Genomic DNA, 13808 nt, shown 5'->3' on the forward strand with positions numbered 1-13808 from the left:
AGTACCAAGATGGGCAGTGGTGTTGCATGCCTTTAATCTCAGCACTCGAAAGGCCAGAGGCAGGTGGATCTGTCTGAGTTTATCTCTGATCTACAGAGTTCCAGGACAGCCAGTGCTACGCAGAGAAACCCTGTCTTGAAAAACCATAACAGTAACAATAACAACAAAGAACCCCTCAAACCCAGCACCAGATGACCAGTTAAAGAACTGCTCCACCCCAAAGAAGTGTTTCTTTGCGGATTTCCGACACCCTCTCAGGTACCAAGCTTCAGCTTGTGCGGTTAAAATGATTTGGAATATCTTTGAAAGAATTGGTGCCAATTCTTTTTCCTCTCCAAAAGAAATGGGTGCAGAGAACTTGGGCTCCGGGCCTAATGTCAATTCCATAAGGCTCCTCTGTTGTTTTTTCCCCTTGTCCCTCTTTGCCATGTGGAGATGTGTGCTGATAAGCCGCCCTCTCTGTACCTGAAGGTTCTTTGTCATTTCAGACAAGCATGGGCTTTTGAAAATGCCAAGGAGGCAAAGTTATATAAACTGCATTCATAGTTAAATATTTGCTTCCAGGTGGAGGTGAAAAATGCTTTGTACTTTTCCCTTTGGCTTTTTTTCCCAAAACAACTTGTCGTGCAACAACAAGAAAAGGTGGCCAACGGCAGAGAAGGCTCTTCTCTTTCTGTGTTGGTTTGTTTTTATTGTAAGGCAAACCTTTCCTGTTGTATTGTTCTAAAGCTTAAACCTGGCCTAGAGGTGCCAGTCTTGAGTGGAAGCAGCTGCAGAGCCGTCCCGGGCCAGGTGGGGCTGGCTTTGAAGCAGCTTGCTGTCTTTTCAAAGAGAACTGTGGGAGCGAGCGAGGGCTTGATTCCTAGAGCTCATCAGCATTCCTCTGTCAGCTCTGACTGCAAGGTCCATATTACAGGGGAAAGAGATAGAAGATCCCTTTTCATGTACAGAGTAATCTTATTTGTATTTTAAAAATACAGAAATGATGGGGAGTCACAGTTAAGAATTAAAATGTAGCAACCCCATCTAATTAAGACCACAGCGAAGGTTCCTTGAAAACTGGGTTTGGCTTATTGCCTGAGATGTTGAGCTTGGTTATACTTTCAGATAAGTGCAATTGGCAGGAGTGGCCAGCTGGTCACATATCTGGACTCTTGAGGTGGGCGTTCTGGGTTGGTGTGGGCATGTCTTATCCTTTGATTGACTGGTGCTGGCAGCAGTGGGCTGAGCATCACTTGTGGTCTGCTGCTAGGAAGCATTGAGCACCAGAGAGCTTTCTCTCCTTGGGGAAAATGGAAGAGACAGGCATGGAGGCAAAGGGACTAGAAAAATGCTGAAATAGTTTCCTCTGGGCTTTGGTTCCCTTGCCAAAATCTTGCCTCCAGAGGGATGCACAAAAGCTCAGGTTGGAGGCCTACCTGCCTTCATTGGCTTGCCTCTGTGAGCGAGGCCAGTCCACCTCATTCTCAGTGCTGACCTTGCTGACTGCGAGGAGTGAGGCAAGTTGCCACAAAACCGAACCTTCTGCCATTTTGCAAACCAAGCAAGCAATACCAGGTTCCTGGGCTTGGTATAGCATAGCAGTGGCTTCTATCCTCTGAGGTTCTTGGGTCAGTCCTGACAGGTAGACTAATTTGGGTGACATGTGTGGTAGGATGATTCTGTTGGCTTTGTATGGGCTTGTGACTAGCCTGGTTGCCTAGCACTCTGGCTGTTACATGGAGAGCATGGATCATGTTTTGACTGTATCTTACTTCACTGCTTCTAGAAGTTTCTACTAGCATTGGTGGGTGGAAAATAGAGGAGAATCCTGTGTCTGGATATACTGGGGACAGTGGCCGAATTGGATCCGCTTAGCTCTGTAAACAGCAGGTTGTTCTGGGCACACTATTTTCTGGGAACAAGGTAATCTACCATAGAAGGCAGTTTGGGGTACCGTTTTGACTGGGGTCTCGTGTAGCTCAGACTTGTCTTGAGCTAGCTATGTAGTTAAGGATGGCCTTGAATTCCTTACCCTCTTGCCTCCCTTTCCCATCATTGGGATTTGTACTGTCACAACTGAGAAGGTTGTTTGTTTTAATTTTCTTGGGCTGGCTCAGTAGTTAAGAGCACAGGCTGTGTGTGTGTGTGTGTGTGTGTGTGTGTGTGTGTGTGCGCGCGCGCGCGTGCACACATGTGCATTTTCATGTTCAGATTCGATTTCCTGCACACACATGGCATCTTAGAACCATCTGGAACTCCAGTTTCAGAGGATCCAACACCTTCTGGTCTCCATGGACAATAGGCGTGCGTGTGGTGCACAGACATGCCAGCAGGCAAAGTACACATACCATAAAATAAAAGACTTTCCTTGGAAAGGAGGTGCTGGGTACTCAAGAGTAACATTTAGTGTTAATCCCCTTTCCTTTTCATTATGCCATCCTCAATTGGCTACTTACCAGACCAACTTTGGCAAGCTACTTTCCCATGAATTTTTTTAAAGATGGAAATTAGAGCAGCATTACTGGTTTTTCAGATACCGCATTTTAAATTTGGCACCAAAATACTTAATAGCACAGGGTCTATTGAACAGTGCCACCGGTGATTTTAGTTAAAATTCACACGACATAGAGGCGAGCTGTGTGTCCAGTGTGTGTTAGCTGTGCTGCTGTGTTCTTAGAAATGTGTCCTTGAGCCTTTAATCCCAGCACTCAGGAGGCAGAGGCAGGCGGATCTCTGGCTGTGAACCTCAGGAGCACATTACTGTGCTGCATGCTGTGGTGTCGCTAACACTGGCACGTGTCTGCCCAAAGCCATCTGAACATAAGACAAGGGGTCTGACACCTGGGCCGTCACTACAGACTTCACAGGCATGGATGGTGTGCTCAGACTACACTTCTTTAAAATGTTTTTTTCATTAACAATGATCTCTTGGTATTTTGTTTTTACAAAGAGAACAGACTTATTGGGCACAGTGTCAGGAAGGGTCAGTGACTGGTCAGTAATATAAGTACATACTGCCTCACTCTGCAGCCTGGCTAGCCTGGAATTCACTCTATAGACCAGGCTGGTCTGAACTCACAGAGATCCTCCTGCCTCTGCTGGAATACAGACCACCATTTCTGGCAACCTTTTTATTCTTTTGTACTCGCATTTAGCTTAAAATACAAACACTTATATAGTAAAAGTGTTTCCTTTATATTTGTATTCTGTAATCTTTTATTTTTAATTTTTGTTTTTTTAAGATAGGGTTTTTCTGTATAGTCCTGGCTGTCCTGGAACTTGCTCTTACAGACTAGGCTGGCCTCAAACTCAGAAATCTGCCAGCCTCCACCCGAGCGCTGAAAGTGAAGGTGTATGCCACCATTGCCCAGCTAATTTTCTTTTTAACATTAAAAGTTATTTTTTGCTAAAATTTAAGACAGACACACACACACATGTGAATGCATTGTCCTAGGCCTAAACCTATTCCTAGGGGCAAATTCATTCATAGAACCTTCAGCTCACACTCCACTGGAAGTTCAGCTGCAGTAGAGCACAGGGAACTGTACCTTCCTGTGATGACACTGACACTTGTGGAGCACCTGGACGACCAGATTGAGGTATCCTCTTTAGAAACACCAGGGTGCTTTGCTTTGCCCTTTTCTCCCTAGTTTTGCTGGTAACAGAGAATGAACTATGAACAGCCTCTTGGTGGGGGGGGGGGGTCCTGTAACTCAGTACAGAGCTAGTTGAATCTTCAGAAGGAACTGCCAAGCCCATCCCGAGGAATTCTCCTGACTTGTCTTCCTGCACTTAACTTCCTCTGGTATCTTCTTCCACCTCTGGTTCCCGTTTCAACCCCATGGTAATCTGTGGTACCACCATCACACTTGCGGTCTGTTCTTGCCACATGTTTTGTATTTGTCTAATGAAAGAAATACATTGTGGCCCTATGTGTGGTAGAATGATCAGAACCCGCTGAGCATGCTGGTACATGTTTTTTTTTGTTGTTGTTGTTGCTTCTCCAGACAGTGTTTGTATAACAACTCTGATTGTTCTGGAACTCACTGGCTGGTCTCGAACTCACAGAGATCCACCTGCCTCTCTTTCCCAAGTGCTGGGATTAAAGGTGTGCACCACCATCACTAGTGGTACATACCATGACAGCCAGGGCTGCTTAGCAGGATGCTGCTTCAAAAGGCAGAAGAGCAATGAAACCCACCAGATTTTAGCAGCAGCACAAGTTTGGGAGAACCAGGACTTCATGTGATTTACTCATAAAGAGGTTGGCCCAAGGCTCTACTGGGCTGTGGGACAGACACAGAACTTCAGAATAATCTGGGCATAGTGGTGCAGCCTAGAATCCCAGCAACACTGAGGAGGAGGATTGAGAATCTTTGTCTCAAAACCAGAACAGAGTACAGAGTTCATGAACTGAATGTGTTGGTCTATAGAGCTTGGCTGAGGGGGAGAAATAAATTCTTGAATGCTTATGTGCAGTGAGGAGCTTGTGTTGGTAGACAGTGCGGGGCGAGCCTTGTGAAGTGGTACAGTAGCAGTTTTTCATGCACTTGATGAGAACACAGCTAGCGCCTGAGCTAATAGCACCGAGTGTTATTTAAGTAGGGCTTCAGGTTACTCACGGATGCAGTATGTCTTTTTCTCTTTAAAAAAAAAAAAACTAAATAATGGTGCAGGTTACGTGTGGGCTAAGCAGAAATTTAGAAGCTGGCATCAGAACTAGGGTTTGACAAATTCTGACTCAACTTATCCCGAAAGGCAGAACTTTTTCCAAGCTGAGACTCAGAGTGAGGAGTTACCAAGGCTCGGGTTGTAGTTCCACGGCACAACCCTTGCCTGTCATGTGAGGGCTTGGGATGGGATCCCCAGCTCTGGCAAAGGGAAGCGCTTCTCCCTCTATCTGGACCCTGACTTGTGTGACAGTGCAGCCGTAGGAAATTGTTCTGGATCATTTCTTCTTCCTCTAAAACGGTGAGCATCACCCGGAGAAACAAAGTGACAAGGGGAGCATCTTAGTGACTCCTGTGTGGGGTGAGTGCAGTCTGTCTGCAACAGTAGTCTTGGGGTCCTCACCCTCCCACTCTGCAGCACTCAGGACAAAGTGATAGGGAATAAAGGTTTTTATTTTCTTTTGGGAGGAGCGAGACTGGAGGCAACTAGAGTGTTGCTGTCAGTGAGGAAGGTTAGAACGGGAAAACAGGCTTCCAAGTCATAAAAGTAGCCTGTTGTGTAAATCTTAGTTCAGCCTGTGTTTGGGGTCTCTGTTACTGCACTGTAACACTCTTTCCGTTTCTGCAGGTACTGGTTTCGGATTAGGAGTTGTTTTCTCACTCACCTTCTTTAAAAGTAAGTGACTGTCCCCAGCTTCTCACTACAGGGTCTGTACGAATGCTGCCGGCCCGTCCGTTGTAAAACGAGCTAGACAGAGACTGTGGACTCAGTCTATATGGGTTAGACATCTCCAGTGTTCCCTGGGGGCAATGAGTCAGGGTTGTCTGGTGTCTTAAAACATGACATCCTTTCAAAAGCCTACATTTCATGCTGGCCAGTCTGCATGCCCACATAGTTCTAAAGTGACCCAGAGATGTGGCTCTCTGGTAATAAAGGCAAGTGGGAAAACTTAACTTTGAGTATTGACTAGAAGCCAAACAGGTCAGCTTGACCTCTTTCCATGGAGAACTGGGAAGGACTGGGACTGGGGAATTGTAGGTGTGTGTGAGTGAACTCCACGGCTTTCTGTGTGTAACCAAAGTTTGTGGATGTTGATGAGATTAATAAACACTTCAAACACCTTATCAACATGTTCCTTCTGCCAGGGCTAGGAAGCTAGTTCAGGTGCACAAAGATGCCCGACTGGGCTACTTGCATCACACTTAGCAACCCCAGGCACTTAAACATGCTGGATTACAGTGCTGTGTGGGGGCCTGTCACCTGCCAGTCACCAGTGTGATGCCCACTAAGGGTTTGTGAAAGCACATATACTGGGTGGATGCTTTATCTTAATAATTCCCTGTTGGGATTTCTCTCTTTGTGTTCACTAGGAAGAATGTGGCCATTAGCCTTTGGTTCTGGCGTGGGATTGGGGATGGCCTACTCCAACTGTCAGCATGACTTGCAGGCTCCGTATCTTCTACATGGAAAATTTGTCAAAGTACGTACAGAATTGATAGTTCTCTCCCTTGCAGAATTCTTCAAATTTTTACCAATTTTTTTTTTTTTGCTTTGTGTTTATTTTCTGAGTATGGGTGTTTTGTTTGCATGTATGTCTGTGTATCAGGTGCATGCTGGCACCCATGGAGCCAGAAAAGGAGCATCAGATCCCTTGGACTGGAGTTATAGATGGTCGTGAGCCACTAAGTGCCCAGGTCCTCTGTAGGAGCAGACAGTGCTTCTGTCTGATGTCGGTTCAGGAAGACTGAATGGAACACTGACCTGGGGCAGACTGTTCCGCTATCCCTGCCTCTTCACCTTCCTGGCATCAGAGCTTGACTGAGGGTGGACAGCAAGGAGCAGGCATTGGGTCTTTCTATTGTTGTGAGTTTTTCCATTGTTCCAAGCTGAGTTGTCCTGGATGGTGGATCAGAGGTGATTATGTGTATTAGATGTTTAATGGCTGGGAGGTGCTGTGGAAAATATTACGTTTGCTACAGCCTTGCACATGCTGCTCTAAAATGGCCTTGTAACTTCATTTGGACTTGAGTCTGTGCCTGGATGTTGTCATCCTTCTCACATGGAGGAACACCATCCCACTGGGGGCTCATGCAGCATGGCTGTATTGTGATAACTGCTGACCAAGCCCTGACTGAGCCCTGTGCACTACCCTGGGGACTTTCTTCACAGCCTTTTCCCTCTCACTTTTCAGTGGATTGTGGGAGAGGTATCCTCACTCAGCAGAGGGGGAGATTCTTAGAGAGGCAAGGCCTGCCAGTGACTGAAGTCAGCAGCTGCTGGTTGGCTGTGCTTGGCGCTCACCTGCCACCTCTTGGGTCACAGCTGACTGTCCAGTCATGCCTGCCCCTTCCTGTTTTTTTTTTTCCCCCCTCTCAGACTGGGGTCTCTGGTGCAGCAGATGCAAGCAGAAAGTTGGATGTGATTGGAGCCCTTGGCCCTGGGATCTGACTGAGGCAGCAGCCAGTGATATAGGAACATCTCCTGCCCGTTTTAACCAAATGTCCTTGCTTCATAGGAGCAGTGACTTATGCTGAGAACATCCCAGCGGGAAGAAGGAGAAACCATGTTTATTCCTCAGGAATACTGCAGTGCCCTGGAGTGCGCTGACGTCCTGTGACAGTGTCCTCAGCAATGCTTTCAACTCCAGCCACTGTTTATGTGTTTGAAACCAAGTCTGTTTCTTTTGTATTTTCTCTTTGGAAATTGTAAGGAGGTGATCTTAAATAAATTAAAAGTGGGAAGCCAAGTGCAAGGCCTTCATTCCTTTATGTGGCAGGAGGGTTCTCTTTTAATTGGCCTAGCTGACCTCTTCTCTGACCTCTTGAAGCAACAGTCAGGTGTGTCCTCCCCATACCCCTAATGCATGGCCCCCCATCCTTCCTTGAAGACTGGTGGTACCCTTGTGCAGTGATGGCCATGATAAAGTCTTGGTGAGTGCCCTCCTGATGCTGCGCTAGGCCTGCGCACTGCTCACCAGTGAACCATGGCTGGTCTGGCCATACCTGCTGTGCTGACATCTATACCATTGATGTCCATCCCAGTACTGCACAGAGCTTCCTGCAATCTCAGCTCCTGCTGGCAGTGTGGAGCTGGTGGCCACAACCTGAATGGAAGGACATGTTGAGGTTTGAGGACAAAGGGCCACTTCCCCTTGTGGGCTCGTGTGAGGCACGACATAGAGTGTTATCCATTTTCTTCTGATGTCCAGCTCCCTTGTGCTCAGGCTTTTGTAGGTGTCCATGGTGGATGCTCTGGATGATGGACGTGCTCACAGCTGCGAAAGGAAAAGCAGTTCATGAGCTCGAGAGCAGGAGAGGCCAGAAGTGGCTGCTGAAGGGCCATCAGCCAGTGTCAGGACCTCAGGCTTTGAGTAAAGTCAGGGTGGCCTCTCCCCTCCCTCTGCTTTTTCTTCCCTTATTCTTTGTTCTACTTCCCTTTCTAGAAACATGTGCTGGGCTGTGAACCTGAACAGGCGGCAGGGATGCTCTGCCAAAGATGGGCTGTGCCCAGGCCAGCGAGTCATGGCCATGGCATGCCTCAGCCACTTGGCTGTTTCTCACACAGCACAGCCCATGCCATTAGAAGGAAAGGGCTGGGTTCCTCGCTTGTAGCTCTCCGTGTTTGCTTTACATGTTAGTATCCCTTCTCCCAATTTTTCTGCCTTCAGAGTTAAAAATGACAGCCCCTCCCCCATCCAAAAAGACAAAGGGAAAGCTGCCCCATGTCTAGAATATAGCAGAAACCTGGCATGGACAGGAGCATGGACTGAGCTTCTGTCTCATCTCTGGCTAGGTTTTAGGCCTCTGTTTGTGGGCATCTGGTCCCCCAGCACCCTTGAACCTCTGCAGAAGTGCCCAGGAACCAGTCCTCCCTATCTCCCCTCCCTCCCCAGAAGGAAATGATTCTGGGCTGAAGCCAAGCAAAGGAGCATCAGCTGTTTGTCTTAGTCCTAGCGCGTTTTGTATTCCCACCTTGTAGCTCTTAGCAGAAAGCATTAGAAGACAGAGCATGTTTGTGTGTGGGGGGCGTGTGTGTGTGTGTGTGTGTGTGTGTGTGTGCGCGCGTGCGCACACGTGATCTCAGACAGGCCTTCACAAAATCCCAACTTGTTGGCAAGGAAAGCATTCTGTTCTACTTGAAGTTTCATTTGAAATTCAAGTCCTCTGGGGGCCCTGGACCCTCGTGGGGTCGTGGAGATTTGAGCTCGCCTCTCCTCTGCCTTTCTGGAACCAGACACAAGGGGATGCATGGGTTTAAGGAGCCAATGATGGGATCCCAGCTGGGCACAGGATCCTAGGGCAAAGCTGTGGCGCCCCAAAAGTGGCCTGCGCTGCCAACATACATAAATACATACAGTCTGAACTTGACACTGTGTAATTTGGCCCAGAACAATATGTATTTTGAACTCATTTAGGTGAATGACTTTTGCATTCCAAGTGGCTGGGGAGCCTTTATTGGGACACATTTGCTGTCTACAGAAGTATGCCTTTGTTCTGAGAAGTGGCCTCGGAACACTTTGCTGAGCTGTCCCTTTGAGTGAATGTCACCCTCTCCTCGGTTTCAAAAGACCCAAGAATGCAGTCCCACAATCCTGCAGGAAGCAGACACTGGGGTGAAGGAGATGGCTCTTTTGTTTTTCCTGTTGGTTCTCAAACCTCTGTTTACATCTTTTTTTAATGTAACCAGCCCATAATTGGATTTTACTTGTCATGGTTCAGTCTGATTGCATTGTTGGAAGGACTATTTTTGAGCCTGTCCAAATAAACTCTGCAGAGTATTTCCACAAGGATGTAGTCCACGGAGCTGGGGTTGCCTTGCTCCAGACTGGTCTGAGACTCAAATGGTTTCCTGTTGCATGCTTTCTAATTGCATAAACGCACAGGGGTGGAAGGGAGAAGGTGGAAATTCTAAGTGCTGAAAAAAATATGTTAAATTTAGGATAATAAGCTCATCTGGAAGCCATCACCACTTCCTTCAAGGGTGCTGAGAGCGCCACTTCAACTCTGACACCAGTGGATGGTGTCAGGACACAATGTGGTCCTGCACAGGCGCAGGGGAGATGTCCTGTGTCCAGCAAGCAAAGCAGCTCTGTGTGGGATAGGACCATGATAAAGAGCAGGAGGAAGAGGGCAGATGAGCAGGAGCAGGGAGTCAGGGCTGGACAATAATAGATTGCAGGCCTACAGGCTTGACTGTCAAGCCCTAGGCCTAAGCTCCTGCTCCATCCCTCACCGACCAGGCACCAGGGGGAGGTTCCTAGCCTCCAGACTTCAGTTTCTTCTGTAAATGAGATCAGGGGAAATTCCAGCCTGTAGTCTTTGAGGCTCAAATGGGTGTGCTATTAGTACAAGCTTATAAAAACACCATTTAGGGCAGGGCTTGGTGCTCAGTGACACACAAGGCCCCAGGTTCCATCCTTAGCACCTGGAGAGCGGATGGTAGGGAGGACAGGTAGGTGGTCAGATTGTTTCAGAAAGGGTTGAAATCTGCACATTCCCAGAGAGAGAGAGAGAGAGAGCAAACGGGGTGAGCAGTGTGAGCCGTTCCAGGGTGGCCCACTCAGTGGAAAATGCTCCATCCTCACCCTTCCTGCACACTCTGCTTCGTTCTGGTGCGTACTCATGAGACCACCGCGACTTCTGGCCTGAAATCCTACGTAGCTTCTGGACTCAGTGTTGAGCATATGGACTTGGTCAGTACCAGGCCAGGATGGGAAGGAGGAGAAAAGAATGGCAAAGATGCGGAGACCGTAAAACAGCTTCCAGCCTGGGTCGGAACTGTGCCACTGCGCAGTCCAGGGTAGTAGGTTTTGGTTATTTGATCCTTACTTTGTGGGTTCAGAGCCAGAAGCCCAAGCTGTGTGTGTTTGGGGGAGATGTCGAGAATTCTTGGAGGAGGTGCGATAAATGAGGCCCTTCAATAGGGAAGAGAGAGAGGATAGAAAGTTAGTGGCAATACCTTTAAGTACTCAGGAGGGAGAGGCAGGTGGATCTCTGAGTTCCAGGCCAGCCAGGGCTACGTAATGAGACCCTGTCTCTATAAAAAAAAAAATTTCTTTTAAAAAGTGAGGAAAGGCAGGGGGAGAAAGTTCACTTTTATTGCCACCGTTTTCTCTTGTGTCTCGCCAGTTTGAGCCAGCATTACATACTTTGATCAAAGCCTTGGATGATTATATGGTTAACATTGATTGAGCATGTCATCCGGGCTAGTTACTGTTCTCACGTGTACCACACCTAGTAGCCATAGCATACCCGTGAGAGAATAGTGTTATCCTTACTTCATGAATGAAGGCAGGTTTCGGGAGCTGAATGAACTTAAGAAAAATCAGGTTGAGGGCAAGAGTGCAACAATGCTTTTGGCCTCGACCCCACATCCCAGGCTCTTCAGCAGGCTCTGTGCTCCTCAGAAACACTGGGATGGGTTTGATTGTGTTTAAACTTGATTTGACTTAAACCAGTTTAAACATGATTTGGCACAATTAAGCCAGGTGAAATTGGTAATGGCCCATCTCATTGAAATGAAATTGGTAATAGTTCCAGTTTGAAATCAGCTAGGATTCTGTTTGTTTTAAATGGCCATTTATTACTCAGAAATAGTTTTTTATTTTGGTTTGGTTTTTCGAGACTGGGTTTCTCTGTGTAGCTTTGGAGCCTGTCCTAAAACTCACTCTGTAGACCAGGCTGGCCTTAAATTCACAGAGATCCACCTGCCTCTGCCTCCCGAGTGCTGGGAAACTCCGCTGCCCTACTAATTCTGCTTTTTTGTTTGTTTGTTTGGGTTTTTTTAGATTTATTCTTATTTTATTATTTTGTGTGTGTGTGTGTCTGTATAAGCTTGTGTGTCCAGGTGCATGCAGGGCCAACAAAGGACACTGGATCCTCTGGAATTGGAGTTACAGTGGCTGTGAGCTGCCATATGGCTGTTGGGGATCAAACTTTGGGTCCTCTGCGAAAGCAGCCAGTCCTCTTAACTGCTGAGCCATCTTCCCCAGCCTTGCTGGGTTTTTTGTGTAGGTTCTTGGGAACTAACAACTGTCTGTAACTCCGAGATCTAACACCCTCACACAGACATACATGCAGGCAAAAACACCTGCACATAAAATAGGTTATTTGCACATAAAAGTAAATTTAAAAAATGTTTCCCATCTCCTTTAACGTGATTTAACGTTTTGCGTATTACAGGTGAAAAACAGATTATCCCAAGCTACTCGCTACAGATTAATAGGTGGTAATGCAAGATGGTCTTCCCAGCCAGTTTTTTCACTAGTGGGCTGCAGGTTCGCTTACAAAGGAAGGACCAATCACTTTACTACTTACCTTGGAAGGTAATTTTATAAGGAATATTTTATAATTTATTTGTTTTTATTTTATGTGCAGGAGTTTTGCCTGCATGTATGTCTGTGTGAGGGTGTCAGATCTTGGAGTTACAGACAGTTGTGAGCTGCCATGTGGGTACCGGGAGTTGAACCCAAGTCCTCGGGAAGAGCAATCAGTGCTCTTTAACCTCTGAGCCATCTCTCCAGCCCTCTTAGAAGGGATCTTAAAGGAATCACAAACCTAAATGTTTATACATGGAAAACATCAGCCAGCTCTAGCTTCAATCTTTAGGGTGCATACCCACTCATTGATAGCTTCTTCATCAGGAGATTGAGGGCAGAAATCGGTACAAGGAATTAATCATTATTTTTGATCACCAACCAGTCCTCTCAAGGAAAGTATGTAAGTTAGTAATAACTGGGCTGCTTTCTTTTTTGATCCCTAGGCTCAAAGCTATTATCAAAACATCTTAATCTAACCTGAGGTCATCCTAAGGCTTCATTTCAGCTGTGATGCACTCTGAGACCTGTGAACACATCTCCCAACATCAAGATTAAAAGACTTTGAGCCAGCCTGGCTCCTGGCATTCAATTGTTTTCCTTAATCATTAACCTGAACTTGAGATCTCTGCAGGTCCTCAGGGGAAACTCGTAGGTTCTAGCTGTGTGACAATCCCTTGTATATATTTTTAATCATCAAAGCTCTATTTAAACTAACATTATTATCAGTTAGCTGGTACAGCTTAAGAAATCATCTTCAAGATAATCTACAGGTAAAAATACCCACTAGAACAGGATGTTTTCGTGAGATGAACACACTACATTACAGGCAGTGGGGATTCCCACACCCATTCACACCACGCCAGATACCAGAGAAAGATGGCAACAGGAACCATGTGAAGAAGGCACAGCAGACACAAAAGACATTCCGGAGTCTGTGCTCTCGGGGCCTTGCCTACCCGAGACTCAGCTATCAGGGACTTTCCTCCCAGTGGCTGACACCTTGAACTTCAGTTGCCTCTGACATGTCCACCGGCAGCAGAGCCCACGCGTGCTGTTTCCCGTGCATGGCCCTCAGTGGATCTTTCACGGTGTTATCTGTTCACGGGTGGCACAAGTCTTTAGTCCCTGTATGTTGGAGGCAGAGGCAGGTGTCTGTTGCTTCGAGGCCAACCTGGTCTACATAGAGAACTCCAGGTCATCCAGGGCTACATAGTGAGATCCTGTCTAAAGATTAAATCAAAATTATTTGTTTATTCCCAGGGCTGGAAAGATGACTCAGAGGTTAAGAGCACCGTGGTTCTTCCAGAGGACTTTGATTCAATCCCTAGCACCCACATGGTGGCTCCCAACCGTCTGTGACTCCAGGTCTACTAAATCCAATGGCCCCTTCTGGCCTCCGTGTACACTACATATGTGTGGCGCACAGACATAGGCAAAACACCCACGCACGACAGAACATATTTTAGAAAGTGTTCTCAATTTCATACATAGTTATACTTCACCATATTTCCCTGTTTCCTGCCTGTCCTGCTGAATCTGTCCTCCTCAGTAGGTTCCCTCCAACTTTCGTGGCTTATGGATGTATGTATGAATATATTTCTGTGACCCACATTACATATATTTTTATTGCTTTAATCATTTCTACATGGGGGAAGGGGCTGGGCATATGAGTGCAGGTTCCTGAAGAGATGAAGCCTCAAATTCCCCTGCAGCTGGTAGTGTCCTGATGTGGGTACTGGAAATCCAGCTTGGGTCCTCAGGGAGAGCAGTATATACTCATTATTACCACTGAGCCACCCCTCCAGTCCTGACCCAATAATTGTTTGTTTTGTTTTTG

The 13808-nt window shown here is 46.9% G+C and overlaps 2 protein-coding genes across 2 annotated transcripts in view; both read left to right on the forward strand.

The window, feature by feature from the left end:
* Positions 1–7399, forward strand: part of Minos1 (mitochondrial inner membrane organizing system 1) — a 28572-nt gene extending 21173 nt beyond the window's left edge. The window contains exons 2-4 of the mRNA XM_005352950.1: positions 5281–5328; positions 6024–6133; positions 7169–7399. Coding sequence (XP_005353007.1) covers positions 5281–5328; positions 6024–6133; positions 7169–7177 — 167 coding nt within the window. The 3' untranslated portion in view covers positions 7178–7399. The remainder of the gene's footprint in view (positions 1–5280; positions 5329–6023; positions 6134–7168) is intronic.
* Positions 1–13808, forward strand: part of Nbl1 (NBL1, DAN family BMP antagonist) — a 48879-nt gene that overhangs the window by 21057 nt on the left and 14014 nt on the right. The gene's annotated exons all lie outside the window — the stretch shown is intronic.

The sequence above is a fragment of the Microtus ochrogaster genome, chromosome 10, assembly GCF_000317375.1.
Source record: "Microtus ochrogaster isolate Prairie Vole_2 chromosome 10, MicOch1.0, whole genome shotgun sequence".
In the NCBI taxonomy this organism is placed as follows: domain Eukaryota; kingdom Metazoa; phylum Chordata; class Mammalia; order Rodentia; family Cricetidae; genus Microtus; species Microtus ochrogaster.